At 40.2% G+C, this 24,175-nt stretch overlaps 1 protein-coding gene across 2 annotated transcripts in view; it reads left to right on the top strand.

Moving 5' to 3' along the window:
- Positions 1 to 24,175, top strand: part of LOC104550109 (VPS10 domain-containing receptor SorCS1) — a 297,789-nt gene that overhangs the window by 261,914 nt on the left and 11,700 nt on the right. For both annotated transcript variants that reach the window (XM_062000965.1, XM_062000964.1), the window contains 5 exons: positions 6,223 to 6,409; positions 11,578 to 11,711; positions 13,597 to 13,720; positions 14,278 to 14,390; positions 17,306 to 17,437. In XM_062000965.1, the coding sequence (XP_061856949.1) occupies positions 6,223 to 6,409; positions 11,578 to 11,711; positions 13,597 to 13,720; positions 14,278 to 14,390; positions 17,306 to 17,437 (690 nt within the window). The remainder of the gene's footprint in view (positions 1 to 6,222; positions 6,410 to 11,577; positions 11,712 to 13,596; positions 13,721 to 14,277; positions 14,391 to 17,305; positions 17,438 to 24,175) is intronic.

Below are 24,175 nucleotides of genomic sequence, written 5' to 3'. Positions count from 1 at the left end.
ATACAATGGCTTTCAAACTCGTTTCATCTCATTGCTCATACATCCTTGCTGAGGAAATGGACGGTAAAGACATTCAGAGGAAAAAGGTTCAGGGCTTTGGCTCTTTCATTACAGATAATTCATAGTGAAACTGCCTCCTCTAATTTATTTTTTATCTCGATAAAATGACAGCCAAAAGTCTTTGACATTCCAGGTCTGCCTCAGTTCTCACTTGACAAAGTCACTCTACTGGAAGTAGATTTGGGCTTGCTTTTGACTACATGCTGCTGCTCTATGATGTTTGGGTTAAACTAATGTGTGGGGAAAGCTCATTTGTTCCTACAGTTCAGGCTGTGGGGCAGAATTCAGGCAATCTAAACTCTTTCCTGAACTGCACTCTGAGCTCCTTCTGCATGACCTTGAGAAAGAAACTTAACCTTTCTGCTTTTTCATTCCCTCATTTGAAAGTAGAGCTTTGCTTTCTCCCTCATGCACTCCATGCCTTTCACTTGTGTGCTGAATGCTCATAAGGCCAGGGCCTTATTCTGTTGTACTGTGTGAATATACAAATAGAGCCCTGAATTTTCAAAAGACCATTATTGTTCTCTGTAATGACAATGTTAATGATTGGCTGTACAAGGTATGTTGTGCCTCAGGTACATTTAATGAGCTTGGAAACCCCTGCTTCTGGGGACAACACCATTAGCATTTCCTATCTCAGCACCCTCGTTTGGTGCAATTCTGAATTCAACTGAGCTGAAGTCTCTGGAGATGAGCTTAGTGTTAGGATTGTTTTGATTGTTGACGTACTCAAATTATAGACGCAAAGCTAGTAACACTTCAAGCACAGTTTGTCTTTTTTTCATGGTATCCTACTGTGTTCCCTCTTTTGATATCACAAGTTAGTTAGCAATGATTATAGAAATACAAAACAGTCCTAACTTTCACTGCACATGATGAATCATGGCTGTTTATCTTACTAACAGTACCACGTTCCTGTTAATAATAATACAGACATGAAAGATCAGTACATCCTCTCCCCCCTACCACTGTCATCTGGATGGTAATTGTATTTTCCTTGTTGCTGATGATGACGAGATGGTTGGGAGAAATCAGGCCCTTTCATGCATTTTTAAATCCACTGCTGAAATTCTATGGAAATATATGAAAGATGACCTTGCCTGCATGATGACACACAGCACTATAGTCTTCTAATGCACTCCCAGTCACATAAATGGAATTATTCTGCATAATCCTGAGAGGCTTTACTTATTGATTCCCATGGAGTACAGAAGAACTAGTCTTGTAGAAAAAAATCATAGCTAAGTTGAGCTGGCACAACAGGCAGTTGGAATGAATGATTTCATTACTATAATTAACTGCTTTTGTGTAGAAAAAGAAGTATATGTGAGAAGTATCAAACTATTTGCTGTGATAAAACACAAGTTTCTATTCAGTTTCTGATTTTAAAAAGTTAAGAATGTCTCTCTGAAAGCAGGAGTTTACACAGGAAAGTGTATTTTTCAGTACTTGATGAAGCTGGACTTGTGTATCTGTTTAAAATTAAACATATGCTTTAAACAGACCTGTACTAAAGGTATCCCATGCATAGATAATGGAAATATCTTTAATGGATGTTTTTCGATGGTGACAGGAAACGCCAAAGAGAGAAAAGGATTAATCTAAACCAATCCATGAAAATAATCCAACAACAGCTCTGTCTGTGTCTTGCAAAGGACAATTAAATCCAATGTCAACATCTGTAAGAAAGACGAACAAGTTGGTGCATAATTGAGGACTTAAAAATTAAATCAAAACGGGAACTAAAATGAAAAACCTTGAACTGTGTCTTGTTGTTTTAATTCTTCAACTTAGATACAAGTAGTGGAAGTCAATAAGTAAAATTAATTCTTACAACCTTCTGGGAAGGAAACAGATGGAATGTTTGAGAGAGAATCCTGCTAGGTGGGTCTCGCATCCACTAAAACGCTGTGTAGGAGTAATCAAAACGTAAAAATATTGTAGCAAACTATATGGGCTGTTTCTTGACATATCTGGAGGCAGGAAGCCTCACAGAGATTTTTGGAAGCATCCAGGTCTTATGTATTCTCTAGACTTTTATTCTTCTGGCAAGGTACAGGAAAAATGTGCATTTGGCTTGGGAGAGCAGAGAGGAGAATCCTTTCTATACACTTGAAAACCACCTGGAGAAAATGCGAAAATCCCCTAGAAAACAGTAAATTTCTGATTTGCATTTTAGTAATGAATGTTGAATAGATAACTGGCACAATATGGGGCCTTGGGAAACATTGATTTAATTCCCAAGGCTTTTTTTCAAGCTAAAAGGAGTAGTCACATGCTTAAAGTTCAGCATATGCTGAAGTCTTTGTACTAAAGCACTTATCAAGGTTGCAGTGTATTCCAGGTTATATCCAATCTTGTGCAACTTGTGTGTATCTAGTACAAAGTAAAAAATAACTATCAAAAGTACTTTCATTTTTTCAGCTACTGTAGTTGGTTGCTGACTAGCTCAGTGAGATTAAAATACAGGAATTGAATGCAGAGATACCATGACAAACAGCCAACTTGGCAAATTTCTCCCTTGATGCCCAAGAGCACTGGTGTTAAAGACCTTTTACAATGTCAGTCAGAGAGGTTGCCCAAAGTTAGATCAGTGCTGATTGCATCCAAGTACTTTGCTGTGGCTGTAGAAGTAATGCAGGGAGCTTTGTGCCTGCCTTAATCAAGCTAGAAGCTTCAGAAAAAACCCTATCATGTAGTATTGGGCTTGTCAAAATGACAAGGAGAAGCTGGAAAAAGCAACAGGAGAGATTTTTGCAAGATATATGTATATGCATCAAATTGTTGCAAAACAAAATTTCTCTTGGTAAAACAGCCACTTACAAGTGGCTCTGGAGAGCTGCCTGAGATAGAGACAGCTGGGGTTGATGTAGATCAAGTGTGGGCTGTATGGGAAATGTTTTGATTTTGGATCACCTGCTTCCTCTTTCTGGCTTATTCTGCCCATGCTCTTACCTGGCACAGATAAAACATTAGGAAAAGTCAAAGCACAGTCTCTCTGTTTTCCTGACTTTTTTCTCCCACTTTCTAAGCTAAAGCTTTAAATGTCAGCTCTTCAAAATGTGGCATTTTCAGACAAGTGTTATAACCTGGATCTTACTGAATGTAAAATGTATTTCCAGTTCAAAGGGTTTTAAGACAAAACAGGAAAGGCCAAGACAAATGAAAAAGAATGGGGGAACAGCAGCTGAAGCTCCTCTAATTAGATTTTTGGATGTCTCTGTCAGCATCTTTTCTCCCTAGGGAATTTGGAAGAAAACTTGAAATCTAAATCCTGCATGCCATAGAAATGGCTCCCTTCCCTGGCAGTACCTGTAAACACCATGGGTTTCACGACTATGGACAAAATGAAAACAAGGGAAGAAGACACTAATTAGAGCATGTATTTTGACAGTGCAGAGACAGGGCTGTTTTAAGATGCTGTGCCACCTTTTTTCCTTTTCCTCTGCTGCCTCAAATGTGCAGAGCAATGTACCTCAAACTGAAACAGACTTCAGCTGTGTGACCTCAAATGTACTCAAAGACAACAGAACCAGTAGGATCACTATGATGATGCAGTTTTGGCCATGTGAACAGCTTTTGTCCTATCAGTATGGCTTTACTGTTCAAAGACAATCTCATTTTTATCAAAAAAAGATTACCAAAACCTGGTGATGCTGGACCTAAAGGAACTGGGAAAGCATCTAAGGGTACTTCAGAGATCTCTATCTTTGGTCCAAGTCCAACACTGTGCTTGAGAGGATACATTTCTCCTCTGAAAGGCATTCAGAGCAGAGGAGCTTCTTTCTATGGAGGCATATCCCATTTGGTGTCTTTTGTTGTGGCAGTCACACAGACAGGAGTGCCCAAACTACTGCATCATGTTTGAAACTGCACCTATTCTTTCAAATAACTCAGTTAAATGAAGGACACTCTCTACTTAAGAACATCTTCTGTGTTCCTAGCAGCCATTTGTAAGGACCAGCATGATGTTCCTAGTTTGGTCCCCTGTGTAACACTTTGCCTCAGTGATTTGTTTCTAGTCAAGCATCCAATGGCGAATTTACTAGGAGCTTTGTTGAATAGAGGCCTTAGTATTTGCACTGCTCAAGCAACTTTCTTAGGTTTGACAATATGTCATTGAAAACTCCAGCTGTTACCACGTTAACAACTAAGAGAAACTTAATTAAGACCTGCCCAAGGGCAACCTGAAGGTGAGATCTTATGTTTCTTTCTAAAAGGATATTCATGTTGGCTGCCTCAGTGATGTCTCAGCACCTCAGGGTTCCTTTGCCCTTGCTGGGGCTCTCAAGAGGAGAGAGTTGCTGTCTTTACTTTCAAGACACCAGGAGAGAAATGGCACAAGACATTCTGTAGGAATCCCCAGACATGTGCCTCTGTCAAGGAATGTCTTTCTCCTACTGCATCTTCAGTCTGGGATGCTCTAGAACAGAGCAACACAGTTATTTTTGTCTCACCCATTTGGAAGCAAGGAGCTTCCAGCAGGGTTCCAGGGCAGTGTAGCAACTGCAGCTTCAGCCTGTAAAAAGAGATCATCTGGGAAAATTTGTCTCTTGCTATCCCCAGGTATAGCTCTGATCCTCTTGCTTTACATTCAGGCAAGCCTCCACTATTTCTGCCTTCACAACAAATTATAAAAAGAGTGAGAGAACAAGAGGAATAAAAAGCTTATGTTACAATTCCCTCCCATACTCACAATGCAGACACATTTCCCTTTCTGATGTGGAAACCTGCTGGAGCCAACCGTTTACATGGATACCTTTCATTCCAGTTGGGCATCCAGAGGACTGTTTCACTCTGAAGGAAAAAGAAAAACAAATAAGCCCCCCCTCCCAAAAGAAAAAAAGGGAAAGGAAACCAAACCAAAGTAAATGAAATGTCCTTTCAGCCAATTTGATGAACTGCCCTCAGCTGTTAAGTTACCACCATTCTTCTAGTCAGTGTCAGCTACTTCAGTGAACCAGACTGTGGAGTGAGCTGCTCCATAGCAACAACCACTAAGCATGAACATACCCAGCCTAAGCATCATGCAGAGCTGCTGAGGGATACTTTCAAAAGGGGCAAGAGTACTTATAGTTAAGACAAAGTACTGTGAGAGCATCTATAGCAGCCACAGTTGTTACATAGGTCAGTGTAGGCTGCGTACAGTATGACTGTCAGAAACTGCTCTCATTAGGCATATCACTGCCTTGTGATATGAGAAAATCTTACAGATGTTTCTAGTGTGTGTGCATAGGCTATATGGATTTTTTGGATGCAAGCATGACTCACTTTTCTGTCTTTTAAACAGGCCTACAGCCCACCAAAATGTAAAAATTGCTTTTCTTTCATCAAGCAGAGTAAGTCAGTCCCCTCTTTGGTGTTTTAAAAGCCTTTTTGGGGCAGGTAACTCTGATGTAGAGCTTGATGAAGGAGCAGGTACCAGGCTGGAATTCAGTTTCAGGAGCAGAAGATTAAAACCCGTTTCAGGATTCTTTCATGTTAGCATATCCCTGTTCTGGCATGGGGAATACAGATCCCTGGTATCCTTGGCTTTGGGTTTATAGTGGGTTTGTTTCTCTGTTTGTTTTCCAAATGTGATTTTTATTTGGTTATTGTAATTTATTGTAACGATTCTGAAACATGCTAAATGAGCTTCCCCAGAGACTAATGTCACAAACTGGCAATTTGAGTTATATCACAAATCTGCTCTGCTGGGATTATCTTTAGGCATATGGAGAAGAGTTTAATCAGCTCTGTCAATTCATTAGCCTTTCCTTTCTGAAGCAGGCACAAAGGGTCCCACTTAGTGTCAGTAGTGTTGGTAGATGTTGTGAGATAAATACAAATCCAGCTCATTTTAAGTCAGGCCACTGAGCAAGTCATGAGCTGCTGTAAGTTGTTGTTATCATATGAGGCTGAAGCGGTGCTTCTGACACTTCACTGCTTTGATATAGTTGACCCTTCCCTGAGAACTTCTCAGTTTTATCTTTCTGCTTTTATGGTTTTAAATACAAAAGTTCACAATATGGGTTGTTCCAAAGACTCCCGAGGCAATCTCAGTAGCTCCCCATGTCGTGAGTGCTCGCTGAGATGAGCACCATTGCCCGCTACAACCCTGCTCTTCACCATAAAGAAACCTAGGGAAGTCTCTTCTGACCCTTTCATTTTCTATCACCACAGGGAGACCTCCAGAGATCCCTCATTCAGGTGGATTTTGGAGATGGCATCGCTGTGTCATATGCCAATCTCAGCTCGACAGAGGATGGGATCAAGCACATCTACCAGAACGTGGGCATATTCCGAGTGGCCGTACTGGTGGAAAACAGCCTGGGTTCTGACAACGCTGTCCTCTACCTGCATGTAACCTGTATGTGTGTTCATGCTTCTGTTGTTCTTTAAAAAGATACTACTTGTCTTAAGAGATAACATTTGGGGCTTTGTGGCTGGGAGCAGAGTGATGGGATATGATGAGTGTCTGTCCTCTGGCAGAGGACTTCAGACTGAGAGAGGCTGCAGGCAACAGTGATGTTTGCTTTTTAAATCATATTACACCTCTAATTTTGAGTAGTCTAATTTGGGACAGCTCAAAGGTGCATACAGCCCTTTCTGAAATGCACCTCCATTAGCATGTTTACACTTCCAGAAAAACAAAGACATTCAGAATCTTTAATAACTTTTTAAAACCTTGGACTTTTACTTTGTACATGCGTTTTGTCCTCTAATGAACTCCAGCCACCTCTGGGATGGAAACCAGTGCATTTCAGTCTTTCTGTTGTCATAGGAACCAAAATCTTGGTGTTAGAGTATTACAAGAAAAAATATTATCTTCACATTGCTCTTCTGCTGTTCTCTTTAACCTTTTTATACTTCACCTGTCTCTGATTTACAACTGAAATGTATTTCAAGCTCTCGCATAAAACCAGCAACGTGTTCTTTCATATTTATTCTAACACACGTTTGTGGACTTAAAAAGTCAATCTATTATTCAAATTTTGTAACACTCCTAATGGACTTTGTTTGAAGCCATAATTTTCTTCATACAGTGAGATGGGTTTTTTTGTTTATGTCTGTTTCCAGCTGTGCCTCTCTGTGCCACATTTACTGTAAAAAGAAGGAAATTCCAAAACTTAAAGTTGTGCTTACAGAAATACCACTTACACTCTACCAAATTAACTTCACATGTTGACTGGATAATTCAGCATGTTCCATGTACTTTAACTGGAGTTTTGGAGGTGTATTACATCATGAAAGCAGCTGCCTCTTCAGTGGAAGAGGGCAACTCTTAATGGTGTACCATCATATCAACAGATGAGAGCAGTGAGAGGTATAGCTGTGAGAAACAGGAGGTGTATGAGGGAGCACTAGAGAAGCAGGAGCAAATATCTTCCTGAATATCTCCCTTCAAAAAGACCTTCAGTTCACAGTCATTGTGTACCATTTGTGATTCTCTAACACGATAATCCCTGGTCTGTAGCAAACTTTTATGTCACATAATTGTTCAGCCCACCACGTGTTTGAAAACCTCAAAATACCTTGCCAAAAATAACTATTCACAAATCAGCTTATTGTGAAGCTCACAATTTTTATTTGAGGGCTTACCTTTTAGACAGCTAATGATTTTTGGTGGTTTTTTTTATCTGTTTGAGTATTGTTCTAAGTAGGATAGAGAAAAGATCCTTTGCTCTGAATAGGCACATATATGCTTTTGTGTAATTTTTTCAGTTCTAGAGTCATATTCTAGCTTGCCTCCCTGTGTGGGTAATTATCACAGGAGTTGCTGCAGCCTCTGAATACAGAAATCCCTCTCCCACTGCTTCTGCTTGATGAAAGTCTGTTCAACAGGAGCTGTGGTCTTTTTCTTTTCTTTTTTTTCCTCACTCTTTGTAAAGGTCATTGGAAACAAATGGAGAAGAGGTGTTTTGGTGGTTGATATTTTGCAGGAGGTTCTGACAGCCTCGTGTGAGCAGAGTTTGTAATCATGCACTGTTTGACAGGAGACGATTCCACGGGGACCACTGCACACCCTCAGCCAGTCTGGAAAATAATGAGACCACACGAAGCAACAGCTTTCTCTTGCAATAACTACAAAATGGAAGGAGAGGGGAGGTGGCCAGCCTTCACTCTTACTTGTAGTGGCTTTCTAGTTTATATCTGTTTTAATTAATTTGCTTTAAGATCCATTTCAGTTGTTTAAGCAGTGCAAGAAATAAACAATATTCAGATATGTTGGTGTTACTTAGCAGCTGATAATGTATGTTTCTGTGTTTTGCATAGGTAATACCAGCACAGTGATATTTTATATATATATATATATATATATAAATACCACACTCAAATATTGCCTAATCATTGCAGCCAAGCCCAGATTATGTGTGCCTCAACCCCTGGAGAAGTGATAGCTCTAAGAGATTCGTCTCATCTTTCTCTTCATGATAAAAACCGGGCACTTCAAAACAGATTGCAGACTGATCACAATGCCTCTCACATTAACAATAGGTTTGCTGAGGGTAGAGATGTGCAGTAAATCCAATCCTCTCCATAGCCTAACACCCAGATCCACAAAAGCTTCTAAACCTCACTTAAATGCTTGCATTGCCACTCATCTCTCTGCTGAGTATTCTGCTTGGGATGTATGGGCTTGGCCTTTGTGGAGTTTTGTGGAAGTATCTGTTTTATCTGCTGAGTTGTACAGTGTGCAGCCTGGACATGGAGAGAGTTCTAGAAAGGGCTGCTCACCAGGTGATCCCTTGTTACAGGGTTAATAGATGAGTGCATGCAGCCAGCTCTGCATCTTCCAGCTTTTCCCTAACTGTTGCCAGGAGCTTTGCTGAGGGGAAAACTGGGGGTGCTGAACCACACTATTTGTGATCTCAAAGATTAAGAGTAAAGCCTCCATCTGAGCCCTCCTTACTCTGCTGCAGCTGTGCAGCCAGTGCACAGTAGCAGTGCCTTTGCTGCAGCTGGTCCAGGGATCCAGAAGTGCAGTTTATTGTAAGGCAGGAGCATTTTGGAGTGGGTGGACAGTAAATTGTACATAAACTGTTTCTTCAGCCAAGAAGCTGTCTCCGAACTGTCCTGACAGGTCAACATTTCCCTCTGGAAATTTTCTCATGCCTGAATGCTTTCAGAAAAACACCTGTCCAAGTGAAGCTTTTAAGAAGCTTCTCCTTTTCTGTTATCTGTGACTTGTACACAGTTTTTCTTTCCTGGGACAGGTGAAGGTCTGTTGTCTCAATCATCCTGCATGAAGCTCAGAAACTAATTCTTTTGTACTCTCTTCAAAGTTAAGTGAGAGAAAGCAGCCTCCTACCCAGCTCAGGGTCTATGCAGAGTGAGCTATCCCCATCTGCTGGCCAGATAAGAGTTCAGCACTTCAGCCACTTTGACCCCTCAGCTGTGTGCACAGAAATAGCCAGAATTGGCTTGCTTGGGCCATTTTTTCACATTCATTCCTAGTCAGCACACAGTGGAGGTCCAAGGAGGTGCTGAGCACTCTCTGTAGTGCAGGATCATTTGAGATGTGTTTAGAACAGATGTGCAGTTATGTTGGAGTGTATTAGCCTTTACATGAGCTCCATTGTCGCTGCTATCACCTCATCCATTCCTTTAGAGGACTGTGCTGTCATTGGGCCCTTGGCAAACATCCCAAAGGATACCAGAGATGCAAAATAGTTAACCCGAGGAGCTGCAGGTTTTTAGATCTCGAGGACTTGCTGAAAGCAGGCACTGCCTGGTCACAGAAATGTATCTGAGCAGAGGAGTGGCGTTAAAATCATAAGGGTGAATTTTTGACTTCTCTTGAATTTTCAGGAAGAATGTTGACTGATGATTATAAAAAGAAAAATGAGCCATGATCTGGTGTATAGCAGGCTTTGGTTAGTCTGATCATGGATAACTCTTAATTGGGCTGTTTCAGGTTAAGCAGCAGCTGTGTCTACAGCCCAGAGCAAGCTGCATTTCAGTAATAAGTCAGAAATAGTGGTCCTTGTTTATTCTGGTGTTGTTTATACAGTCTGATTTAGGAGATTATTTTCCTTTTCTGTCTCCTTCTGCTTATGTGTGCTGTATAGGGGTACAGGGTGTTTGCTCCAAAATGTGTGGTGTTCCATTAGGTTAAAAAGCAACATCTAAGTAGTGATATGCACATGGGATATGTCCTGAAAAATCCTCTCCTAAAATATAAAAAATCCTCTGGCAGTGCATCTCAACTCCATATGGACAATGCAATCAATCCTCCCAGGCTGTGGTCTCTGCCTCTTATCACTGGGGAGCTTTGCAGATGTAGGACATGTAGATGTGGCCTTAATTTGTTTAAGAAACTCGTGTCCCCATGCCACCTGGGGTTTCTTTCTTGTTTTTCTCTCTATCATTCTCAGGACAATTGCTTTGTTCTCTAAGTGAACAGTCAGAACACATTTTAAAAAATAATCTATAGGACAAGATGTAACAACAAAGGCCCATCTGTCTCCAGAAGATGGGAAATGTGTGACCCTGGGCGTAATGTCACTTGTCAAATGAATTACGTTCTGTTTACACTAAGGAAATAAAAGAGTTCATTGAGGAAAAAGAGAGAATACAAGGTAACATTAAGATGAAGGCATTCAGTGAATAACTGCCTTCAGACAGAGTTCCAGCTGATATGAATAGATACACCACTGCTGAAGTTTGTTCACCAAATCATAGCATTGCATCAGCAGAGATACTCCATGTTCACTGGAGCCGTTTGTCCTGCACATTCTTACGTCTTCCTGGTGAAGGCCATATTCACATAACAGTTCTCTACCCCTATTGTTTAAGTTGAGTGTAAAGTCCCTGAGTATATGATGATTATGCAATAGAGAGTCAAAGTTTTTCAGCCCCAGGTACAGGGGTAACTCCTGTTCTGTGAGCAGCAGATTTATGCTCATCTCTAGAAATGGCACCAAGCCAAAACATGCCCCACAGTGATTTGGAGGACTTCTCTCGCCCAAACCAATGAATATCTCCTTAGTTCCATTCTACTCTAGGTTGACATTTCAGGTAGAGGGAAGGTTCCTCAGTTCAAGAAGGACAGGGAGCTGCTGTAGAGAGTTCAGCGCAGGGCCACCAAGATGATGCAGTGGAGCATCTCCTTTATGATGAAAGGCTGAAGGAACTGGGGCTCTTTAGCTTGGAGAAGAGGAGACTGAGTGGTGACCTCATTAATATTTGCAAAGTAAAGGGTGGGTGTCGGGAGGGTGGAGCCAGGCTGTTCTCAGTGATGGCCAATGATAGGACAAGGGGCAATTGGTATAAGCTGGAACTTAAGATAATCCAAAGAAACGCAGGGAAAAACTTCTTCACTGTGAGGGTGAGGGAGCACTGGAAAGGGCTGCCCAGATGGGCTGTGGAGTCTCCTTCTCTGGGGACATTCCAAACCCACCTGGATGAGTTCCTGTGTGACCTACTCTAGGTGGTCCTGCTCTGGTAGGGGGGTTGGACTGGATCTTTCGAGGTCCCTTGCAGTCCTTAGGATTCTGTGATTCTGTGACTCACCTCCTGCTTCTGTCTCTGCAGGCCCCTTGGAACATGTTCACTTGTCTCTGCCATTCGTCACCACAAAGAACAAGGAGGTCAACGCCACAGCAGTACTGTGGCCAAGCCAAGTGGGAACACTTACTTATGTCTGGTGGTTTGGGAACAACACAGAGGTTTGTATTGCCTATGGGGTGAGATCAAAATAATCCTGGAAGAGCTCTCTGACTGAAGAGAAAGGGGGGGATTTGTGAATGCTTCTAAATAGTCATACACAGAGGAAAATTATAAACTAGAGACTGAATGACTAATGGTTCTTTGATGTGACAATGTGAAAATAAAAGAACTGCTTTGTGTTTGTTGCTCTGACTTAGCTGTAGGATTTATTGCCATTTCATGCACATTGCCAATAGCTTTCTCCTTGCATTTACATCCAAGGTGGATGGTGAACCAAATCTGGAAGAATTACCACTAAGTTTTTCTCTGCCCCCCTTTCTTCAATAACAAAAAAAAGAAAACCCTTAGGAGTTTGTTTTGCTTTGGATTGGGTTTTTCAAGAAGCTAACCTTTCAAACTGAAAGTTGTTTTTATCTAGAGCTGACTGGACATTGCCCTGGAGTTTAAACTACATTTCTATGGTGACTAATAAGGGAGAAGACCACCTCAGTTCTGTGTCTACCCTTAAATATACTGAGCCCTCACATTCTAGGCTAACCCACATGTGCAAGAAGACCTTATTATCATATACTATCAGTAGATAAGATGGTTCCCAAACACCTCCTTGCCTCTGGGCTGTGCTCAGACATAATACCAGCATGCAACACTGTTGTTAAATCAGCACAGGCATTATAACTGTTATTTTACTTATCTGTGTTGCTGAAGTACACACAGTCCCTAACTAGTTTCTGAGGAGAAAAATTTTCATGGATTTTGTAGAGACAAGAGGAATCTTCAACCACACAGGGTGATCTTCTGTACAACGCATGCTCGAAAACTTTTATCAGTACCTTTTGCTGTATTCAACTCTTTGTATTTAAGGCAGAACTTGAGTTTTTATTATTATTAGTTTGTGTTCATAATTTCCTTTGATGAGATGACGGAGAATTCATTGCTTCTCTTTCTTATCCTCTTCCACAACTGTTTCCCTGCAGATAGTTATCCTGGGCACTGAACACATGCACTGTGTTTGTGTTCTGAATTTATCTAGCTTTGGTTATAAGATGTTGCATCTCATTATGCCTTTGTGTGTAGATTAAAGAACTCTCTTAACTGTAGGAAATCATCTCCCCTTAGAGGTGATTGTCACCTTTTAACCTTTCCTCTGATCTTCTAAGCTCTTCAGTGATCAGAGTTCTCTAACTCTGTTTTCATTGAAGTGAGAGCTTTACTACAGACTACAGTGGCAACAGAGTTTGCCTTAATATTGGGTGCTTTGAAGATCTCAACCAGAGTTCATTAATAAGAGAAAACAGAAGTTAAGGCAGAGACTTCTGAAAGGGGACACAACTCATTGATAAGCTGATTGCACAGTGAAGCAAGCTGTGTCCTCTCCAAACATCATGTCTTTCCAAAAGCAGTGTTCTCCATAACTAAGGATAACATTGGAGAATAACTGAGAAATCTTAGTTTACTCCCTGATTCTGCACAACCTCCTTGAGGCACCTTAAACAAATCACTTAGAGTTAGATCTGTGACAGGAGAGTGACACCTGAGCAGTGGGCCCTGAGGCACTTTGGGGAATGCAGCAAAGATGGACACTTCAGTGTGGGATCCAGAACAGCCAGAATGCTAAGTGTGAAGGAAATACCAGAATCTTAGTACCTAACTCCTTTGGAAATTGTAGATACCTTACATTGAACTTCAGAAGCACATCTCCATCTGAGTCTCTGGGTCCTCTCCAGAAAATTGGCCTCCACATCACAGGACCTCTTCTAAGTCTTTAAGTTTCTAAGCTACAGCATACTCACCAAACCATGCCAATAGTCTAGAGAGCCAAACCCATTTTTACCTTTCCTTTCCAGGCAAATTAATTTAATTTTTCTTTTTCCGATGCATTTGCAGCCATTGATCACATTGGAAGGGAGCATCTCCTTCACATTTTCTGTGGAAGGGATGAACACCATCACCGTTCAGGTCTCAGCAGGAAACACCATTCTTCAGGACACAAAGACTATTGCTGTGTATGGTGAGCTTTCCTCCCTTCATTTCATGTAGGATTCTCCATAGTCAAGAAATAGAGACAGATTAGCTGGCACCAGCATGAGGTCTTTATTCCGGGATACTTTGGGTGAGATTATAAATTAATTTAATGAGTTTGGCATAACAGAGATTAAGAAGTACATTTTCCAAAGCTAGTCCTTTCCCCACCTTTATCTCTGTCCCTTTTCATTTAAGATTTCAAGTGTTTCAGGCATGTCTATAAGAGTATAATCACAGCATCACAGGTCAAGGTGTGGGTAGGATTTCATTTATATTCCCAACACAGCTCCCTTTCCAGTGCTATTAATTCATTGAAGTAAGGACTGATCATCTTTTTGATTCTGTGGCACTCAAGCAGTGAATTACTGAATCTCTCAGTGAATCTCTTGTACACATTGCTGATACTCTCTGATGGTCTGTGCGTCACCTGCAAACTGCTTAAGCAAAACATGAGCTGCAGCAGATTTCACTAGGTTCTGCCCATTCTTTTGGCACTATGACATTTCACAACCTTTACTCACCACCATGTCATTGTATCTGCAGAGCAATTTCAGTCCCTGCGGTTATCGTTCTCTCCGAACCTGGATGACTACAATCCAGATATCCCAGAGTGGAGAAAGGACATCAGTAGAGTAATCAAGAGAGCTCTGGTGGAGGTAAGCAATGTGCATAACCTGCACTGCAATGGTTCCAGTTTCTGCTTTGTGCCTACATTAGGACTGGATCAGCTGTTCTTTCAAAGTGTCACTTTTTCTACCAACTATAGTTACAGACAGGTCCTATCCTATGAAAATGTGGTGTTCAGAGTCAGCAATCAGTTTATTCTCTTTAATGACAGTGGATTATGTGGAATATTTCTGTGAAAAGGCAATATAGAGAACAAATGACTTATATCTGCCTGGAGCTGTACAAATGTCTTTACTGCTGCATAGCAATTCTTATTTCTTGTGGTGTTATTCTCACATAGCCATGTAAAGTAATGCTATTCTAATGGTATTACAAATATGCTGTAGGAGAATTAGCAGAACAAAAAGAAAACAATTTTCAATACAAAGAAGAACGCCACAGTAAGGACTTTGTCTTTCACACAGCATGACGTGCACAGGTTAGGACGTTTTTCCCATCAACACTATGGAGAAGCTCTGAAGTTTCTTCTTTTACTATAGAACAGAATATTGTAAAAGTATTATTTTGTGGCTTAAGATTTGGATTTTAAACCTAAAGTCTAGGAAATGTTAGAAAAGACAGCTAAGCTCAGCAGAAAAATAGTGAAAGGAACTGCTTGAAACGGGGTTTCTGACTTTTTTAAAATAAAACCCATAGATTTTGAAGAGATACAAGGCTTGCAGATGTTATTGTCAAATTTATATGTTCGGTTGTGGCATCATTTGTGCAAAGACACTGGAAAGACATTGTGCACTAATCAGTTTCATAGGAACTTGTCTACATAGTTTCTGGGATTTTTCTTCAATTTCTTCAAAATACAAGAGAGGAGGAGAAAAAAGAACATTCTTCTGGAGCTTGTTCTTCTGATTTATTTATGTCTGTATCAGGTATTCAAGGATCTGTTTATCTTTATGATGAATTCTCAGAGTATAAACAACTCAATAAAACAAAATCAAGCCATAAAAATAAGGATTATAAGGCTACAGTACCAAGGCTACATTCCAAAAAAGAGAACAGTGAAAACACAAAGACTCTTTTTGTTGTGTGAGTAAAAGAAAAAAAATTAAAATGATAGCTAATTATCTCTCTTTTTATATAGCTAAATGATTCACCTTAAGCCTTTCTGAGAAGTTCCTGTAAAAATTGAACATAAACCCAATAGGTTTCTACAGCAATTAAGTAGACTATATAAAAATGAGTTGAATAACTAAATAATTAAATAGGAAATTATAGCTGTGCTGTAGAATTTTTATGAACTTTTATTAAAATATTGCATTCTTATTATAGAATACCATAGACTTGGATAAAAAATCTGCATAAGAAATTATATTTCTCTACTAAAATCTCTTCTCTCTAACTAGGGCTAATTTTATATTATCACAAAATATTCTATTTTGTATTATGATCATAATCATTTGCTCACATCATTGATTTTCTGAGTCCTGTCTTTTCATGAAGAAAACAAGAATGAGACAAGTAGATCAGGCAAAAACTTCCAGATAATAAAATCATTACCAGCTTCTGATAATGAAGACTTTCCATTAACTGGTGATACTGTGTCTTTTTCTTGACATCTTAGAAAAACCTGTTGGGCAAGCACAAAGAATGCAAAACCTGGCTCCACAGAATACTTAAAAAGAACAGATAAGACCTTTACATTGTTACTTTTTTTTCTTAAATCCACATTTAGAAGAAAAACTCAAAACACCAACAAAACTGTGTGCTGTGCTTTGCCTTGGTGTGCAGTGGAGGGAAAGGGTTCCCTTCTCGGAGCTCCACTAGGTATTCCCTGGATGCTCAGCAGTCATGCATGGGACAGACACAGAATTAGTTCAGGTATCAGTGATCTGTAATCCATTTTGCAGACTCCTTGTCCTCCATTAATCAATTCCTTCAATGAGCAGCTGCTTCAACTCTGCTCCTGAACTGCTAGGGAGAAGAATTCAGGAGTTTTAGGTCCAATTAATATCTAAAAGAGCTGCAAGTCCTGACTGCAAAGACATCTCTATGCTTCATCCAGCTGCCATGGTCTGTCATTATATCTGAGGGCAGTTTTATTTTTTTCCCCTTTAAAAGTGGCCTACTAAATTCAAGACTTGAAAACTGAAACTTTAAATCAAAATCTTGATATTTAAATGAATTTGCTGGACAATCCACAACACAAAGAAGTGATGGAGGAAGATACATCAAACTAGAGTGTTCCTTTTTCTTGCTCACAAAAGTTCCTGAAGGCTGAACTAGCTCCTTTTCTGGGGAATAACTTCACAATCTGATTTTGTAATGTCATGGTAATAGCAGGTGAAACCCATGACCAGAGATGACTCTACTGAGGATGCCTGTGGAGTACTTCTTTCTGGATTTTGGTTAATTTGTGTTGAAGAGAGATTTGAGTTTTAACTGATTGCTTTTGGGATTTAAACATTATTAGTCATCGTCTCTTTCCCTGAATCTCCCCAAAGCTTTTAAAGTGTTTTGGCGAATCACACTCTCAGAGTGCATTTCTACCCCACTACATTGCCTTTTAGTATGTGGCTTCTCACCACTGACTAAAGGAAAAGCCTCAGGGACCAACTTGGGATAGTCAGATAATGTTAAATCAGATAAATTTAGACAAAAGAAATTGTACCATATGCAGCTGTTACTTAGAAACTCCTTTTAGCATGTCTGATTATCACTGTTGCCTTAGGACCTTGCATATTTTACTGGAGAATAAGATAAAATAGCTTAGATCAGTAAATTATTAATCCCTGACTTTTTACCTGCAGTGGATTTTAACAAGATTCTCCCTGTTGTATCAGATATTCCCTACATCATTTGTGTAAGTACTATGATGACATAGCAAAGAAGTTCTTAGCATTCAGTGCCATCCCCACCATTCATATGTTGATTATTTGTTATGTATCAGGCAACAGGTATTTCAAGCAAGCATATTCTGGTAGCAGTGCTTCCCGGTCTGCCCACATCTGCTGAACTCTTCATTTTGCCATATCAAGAAGCCACAGGAGAAAATAAAAGAACAGCATCAGACCTAGAGCAGGTATCGTGTCTGTTACTTGGAGAAATGTATGTTTGTGCATTTATGTGTGTGTATATATATATAGATAGGTAGATAGATAGATGTGGGATTGCCAAGGGAGGTTAGAATGAATAATTGTGAGACAAATGTATCTAAATCACTGGGATCTAAACAATGACTGTGGTACATGCTACATCCTCTTTCGTGTTCGGTTTGGTTAGGTTTTTGGATATTGGTTGGATTTTTTTCTCCCAAACACTGGAAATAAGTTTTGGAACTGTATTAAGTAGTAAAGACTTGCATTTGGGTTCCCTCAGTAATGTTATATTGGCATAAATTTGTATGATGTCATGTCTCTTGTATAGAAGTTCTGTTCTACATTGTGGAGGTAGGAAGAAAGTAGGAAGAATTTAGGTTTTGATTTCTACCAACATAAACTTGAGGCAAGAGTCTAGAAAGGACTGGAGGACAGAATTGGGTGGTAGTTGTGGGCAGATCAGAACTTCCATTACTTTAAGGCACAAGACAGAGACTGGATTATCTGTCTGCCCTCTTCATAATGCTGGCAGTGGAGTTCAGCCCTTATGGATTGTTTTCTCTGTGCAAGCCTGAAGCAGGTTATGACAGCTGGAGGGCTATCTCCCTGCAGACTCAAAAGGTCCTGTCCAGCAGGTGGGCCTAGCAATGTGCTGAGTAAAAATCCTGAAATATCTCTCATTTTGTTGCCTTAGATTCCAGGAGCAAAGATAACTAGCCCTGAATGAAGCAGCACTGTACCTCTGCCTCTCCATATAGCATTTCCATGCCTCAGGCAGATATACTGCATGTTGGTGTGGGCTGTATGAGCACTGAGAGAGAGTATCATCAGCTCATAAATATCAGACTTAGAGATATGGTGAAATGCTTGACATTACTGAGTACCTGCTACTCTACTGGATGGCACAAGGGTTATAGCATTTCTCTTGGGATTTGTCTTTCAGTTTCCAAATGAGTGATATCTTCCCATCAGTGCATACATCTAGTGTCTTCTCCCTGTGTTCTTGTTTTCTGATTGCCTTTTCATCCACCTGACCAGTTATTGGTTATTGCAACTGCCTCTTGTAGTGATCTGAAGTCTTGTTAACTTAGCTGTGGGCCTCAAACCACTAGGTAACCCACACTCTTTTGCTTTCCCTTCCTCTGCATCCTTAGCCGTCATCTTTTCTTGACAAATGATTTTCCTCTGCAATTTTCACCACCCATATAATAAACAAAAAACATGGGGATTTACTGCTTTGCAAAAACCTTCTCTTTTCTCCTTCATCCTTCTTCTTTCCTCCATCACAAATTGTCAAGCAAGCCAGTCCATAAACTTTCAAATTTACATCTGACCCTGTTTCCTCCAGTACTCTGCAGTTTATTGTATTGTGCCAGTTACTTCACCTCTTTGTCCCTTTCTTTCCCCCTACCTGTAAAATTGGAGTCTCTGTGGCTGTGGAGAAAGGAAACCCTCACAGTGCCCTCATGGCCCTTTTTATGGACAAGAAGAAATATCATTTTCATAGGCAGTCCAGAAACTTCTCTGGCATCCTGCAGGGTCCAAATAGTGATCTTTGAAGAGAGAGAAATGATTTGCTGTTTCAAGCCAGATACTTCTTTTAGAGAAGTATCTCCTTTGCTCCCATTGGGATGATCAGAATGGTTTTTTTTTACTATTCTTCAGTACATCATTACCCTTCCTAGTTATTCCAATAGACAATGCTATTGTTTTCAGTGGGAATAGCCTAAGGAGAGACCCAAAGGGGGTCTGTGTCTCCAGCTCTGAAGTATATTCTGATGTTCCTGTTCTGTCACTCATTTGGCCTGTGATCGTTCACTATCCCTTTCCCAAGGTGTTTCAGAGCCCATTCAACAGCTTCTACCTGTGCTTGAAATCTCTGGGATGATTACTGGGAGCAGATGTTTTTGCTAATAACTGCTTCAGTTGCTGCTTAAGTACTTTATGAGGTATAGCATTCTTTTGTGGTAGGAACAGAAATCTCTTTTGTATTCAAGAGGAAGCAACAACCTCTTCAAAGGCACGTGTGTGACTTTGTGTGTTTGCAGGTGCACACCCAAAGGAGTTAAAGTTCTGGATGATTTTTTTCTAATTTGGAAGAGAAACTTCAATATATACAGGAAAAAAATGGAAATAGTTTCCACAAGAATAGGGCTTCTTAAGGAAACAATTATTTAGATTCCTTTTTTCATAATGTCATGTCACATGTGGAAGCTACTTTCCAAACCCAAGACTTGTAGTGAGCCTGTCCGGAGACAGACTGACAAATAGTCTCTGTCTCTGGAAAACTTGCAGTCAAATTAGATCAGGTAGAAAGGAGTTACAGAAATTAACGTTTCTATTCTGCAAAAGTCCTTGTTTCAATACCCAGGGGAAAACCTAACTCATTCTCAAAATCCAAAGTTGGTAAAACTGAGTGAAATACCACAGAAAGGCACAACATTCACAATGCACACTTTAAGCACAAGTTTACCAGGAGAATGAAGTGTGTTATAGCCCCCACCATCTTCTCTTCTCCTTTAAGAGCCTCCTAAAGTTGGCATGTCATTGCTGTCATATGATGTGGATGTGGTGATACAGCCCTGAATTCACTGTATTCATATACCAGGCACCAGAACAGAGTCAAGGGACTCTCTGTTTTGTAGTCCTGATGTTCTGCGCATCTAACCTGGGTTTGAAAGGGAGAAGCCGTGTAAATCATGCATGTGGTGCATGATGATTTTTGTCAGCTGGAACAAATGAGGCTAAGGACAGCCGATGGAGTGGGAGGAAGGGGAAGGGGTAGAAACAATAGCTGAAGAGGGAATTCAAACTACATCAGCCCACATGAAAATTGCTTCAGGCCGTGCCTATCATAGAGTACCTGAGAGCAACTGGCTTAACTGAGCTGTGTTTTGTGGCCTGAGCTAGACCATTATTATGCCATGTGTAACTATTATTATTATTAATATTATTATTATTATACCTTGAAGGGTGTATGTGGCTTCATGGACTTTTGGATATATCAGTAAATCCAATGCATATCTAATGACTATGAGGGACTGGTTTTATCTGGTACATACTTGTTTGGACTTTTAAGCATACCTTTGGGTCTCCCTATCCATCTGCTCTGTGATCTCTAGTATATAGTTACCATTGACTTCAGAAGCAGCTAGATGTCCACTGTACCTTAAAAATCTAGGTCTTAGTTTCCATCTGTTAATGTGTATAATACTACTCTGTCCTGCTAATCTTTTATAATTCTAAACACAGTAAGCCATGAATTGTTGGATACAGTGCCAGTGGACTGTAGAAGTTGTCCTAAGCCCTGAATCGATAAATACACATTTCCATGCAGTTTTCTGCAAGGGTGGTACATTTGTCTCTCATGCTTTTGTTAAGGTTGTGGTTAGATGGTAGATGTCATTTTCTCCCTCAGCTGATGCTCAAGGAATGAGAGTACCACTCTCATTCAGGTGTCCCATTTTGTGTGTGTGTGTGTATATACACAGTGCCAATTATTGTCATATCTGTTTTCAGATTACATTTAGAATTGTCAACTCTACATTCTTGATTTTTCTTATGGGAGAGTAAAATACCTTTTAGAATGTTTAACTGGTCTTGACAGCTGAAAAACAACATGATGTATGACACTGGGGAAGTTTTCCCAATGTGCAGCATGGAATAATTCTGCCTATGTAAATACAGAATATAAATAGATACAGAATAATATATAAATAGAGATTTTCTGAGGTTGTCAGATTATTTGATCGGCCCCACTTTCTGTAATCAGTGTAAACTTTTCTTCACAGCCTCATAAAAATAAAAAGGACTTTTCAGCCTGCAGAATGCCACAATGTTTTGCATTTTGAAAAAATCCTGTATTATGACCAGAATGTTGTGACTTTTCCCAAATCACAGAATGATTGGAAGGGATCTTTTAGAAATCATCTAGTCCAATCCCCTTGCCAAAGCAGGTCCCACCTAGATAAGGTCACACAGGAACATGCAGGTTTTCAAGACCTACAGAGAAGGAGCCTCCACGCCCTCTCTGGGCAGCCTGTGCCAGGGCTCCCTCATCTCAACAGTGAAATAGTTTTTCCTTTTGTTTATATGAAACTTTTTATGTTCCAGCTTCATCCCATTTCCCCTTGTTCTGTCACTAGATACAACAGAAAAAAGTGCTGCCCCAACCTCCTGACATCCACCATTTAGATGTTTGTAAATATTAATGGGAACCTCCCTCAGTCTTCTCTTTTCTAGACTAAACAGCCCCAGTTCCTGCAGCCTTTCCTCGTATGAAAGGTGTCCCAGTCCCCTGATCATCTTGGTGGCCATGCGCTGGACTCTCTCCAGAAGTTCTCTGTCCCTCTTGAGCTGGGGAGCCCAGAACTGGACACAGGACTCCAGATGAGGCCTCACTAGGGCAGAGGAGAGGGGGAGCAGAACCTCCCTCGACCTGTTGGCCACACTCGATGCATCCCAGGATGCCATTGGCCTTCTTGGCCACGAGGGCACATTGCCGGCTCATGGTTAGTTTATTGTCAAGCAGGACTCCCAGATCTCTCTCTACAGAGCTGCTCTCCAGCAGGTCAATCCCCAGCCTGTACTGGTGCATGGGGTTGTTCCTTCCCAGGTGCAGGACTCTGCACTTGTCCCTGTTGAACCTCACGAGGTTTCTCTCTGGCCAACTCTCAATTCTTCCTCTTCAGTAATTTTTGATTAATTTTTTGCAGCGATCCAATTCAAAATGAATGTGTGGTAGGAAGACATTCTACTTACAATTCAGTAGAGGTCAGGGATACAAATGCACAGATAACGATTCCTCCGTTTATTCAGTGTACGGTTTTACTCAGAAGATTCTGAAGGGCTGTCTTTTGACTTACGCATTTCACAAATTATCTCCTCTCCTTGTTATCTCCTTGTTTGTTAGTGGAGGCTTTTTGTCAAACATTACAAGTGTTTCTCCTGGTAGTTAAATGACATGTAAGCAGAAGATCCATGAGAATTTTGAAGTGATGTTTTCATGTCAAGTACAGGTTATGATGTTTTCATGCATTTCCCCTTAGTTCTCCATTTGCATGCTTTTACTCAGCTTATTAAAAATAACTGTAAAAGCAGAATGCAAAATAGATGTAGGAGCAAATAGTTAATGGCATTTGAGGCCATTAATCTTTTCTCTGAAAAGAGCTATCAGCAAGCATGATGGAATCTTTGGCAAATGGCAACACTAGCTGGTTGGGAGCCAACTGTGCTCAACGTGTTGCAGCTGTGGCCAATGTCTGTATCCAGCCAAAGAGATGGGAAATGACATGGATGACTGAGTATCAAATGAATAGTGATGAACTGAGGAGGTGAATTTAACTCTGTCAAATTTAATACTATGGAGAGTGGCATTTAGGGAGCCTGTATGTGTGCATGTCTTAGGATTCTTTCCCTAAAGCAGGTTTCATTTTACTTCTGCTCCATAGTAGCTGTTGGAGCTTCTATCTTTTTTTATATTCCTTTCTTTTTTCCTCCCACCCACTTAAACTTGATCAGTTTAGTGTATTCACTTTCACTACTTTTCTTTCCTCTAATTTATTTCAGATGTGCCCATCACTAAAACATTTTATTAATAAGATCATGACAGTGAACACTTTCAAATCTTACAGAAGTTTCCAGTCAGTCCTGGAAATGAAATTCCAGGAAGAAGAATAAATCATCTAGTGTTTATGAGGAGAGATTTTTCTAACATTTCTTCTGCTGGGCAACTATGAAAGGTTGGGTCAGTATGTACAAAGTAAAGGCAGATCGAGAGAAATAATATGAACCAGAAGACCTTGTATGAAAGGGTTTTTTGTCCTCAGCCAGTGGCTTGTGTGCTGTAGAAGAGATTGACTATTTGTCTTGTCTCAGTATCTTTGAGTTAACTCTTGCCACTTGACTATTATCCCTATTTCTTTCTCATCTTTTGCACACTGTACAAAGCAGGTCTTGATTCTCTGTACTCCTCATGGTCACCTTTGTTTATCTAGAGTGGATTCTAGCTTTTATGTCCAGGTTCTCTCTGGGTTCATATTTGCTGGTCAGTTCATCTCTGATTAACCACAAGGATGTCCTCTGCCTTGTGCTTCCATGGTATATCTCTGGATATCAATGGCAGCTCGAGATTAACATCTTTAATATCTCAAGAAATTCCTACTGGACCCTGTAAGTTGGTGATCATGCTCTTTTCAGTGCCAAAGCAAGCACGCTTTAGAGGACTTGCGTGAAGTAACAAAGATTACGCAGGGTGACACAGTTTAAAATAATCCACATTTTGCTTGACTCCTGATTTGCTTCTGTAATGCTGGTTCAACTTGCTTCCTACCAATACATGTGCATAAGTCTTTCCTTGGTTGTTTATTGATTTAATCAATAAAATGAAGTGTATCACTCATCAGCTGAGGTCCTTACACAATGTCTTTAAAAGTCTCCAGATTCTCAGCTAGTACAACCTGGCACAGCTGCATCGCAGTCAATTAGTCTAAAGCAATTTTCACCATAGGTTTCCAAATTCAATAAAGGTATGGGGAAGTGCTTTTCTGAGTGATCATTTTGTTTCTTGGTGCACACGGTTCTTTCACAGTCCTAATTCTGACAAAATGCTAAGAGAAGCCAAATTAATTTTTGTTTTGTTCTGTTTTTAAATTAGAATCTCTTTTTTTCCCCTTCACAAATTGTCTGTTATTATTATTCATTATGTGTCCTTTGATGAAAAA

Source organism: Colius striatus, chromosome 8, assembly GCF_028858725.1.
Source record: "Colius striatus isolate bColStr4 chromosome 8, bColStr4.1.hap1, whole genome shotgun sequence".
Lineage (NCBI taxonomy): Eukaryota > Metazoa > Chordata > Aves > Coliiformes > Coliidae > Colius > Colius striatus.
The sequence above is the reverse complement of the archived record's forward strand: the minus strand, read 5'-3'. Positions and strand labels throughout refer to the sequence as shown.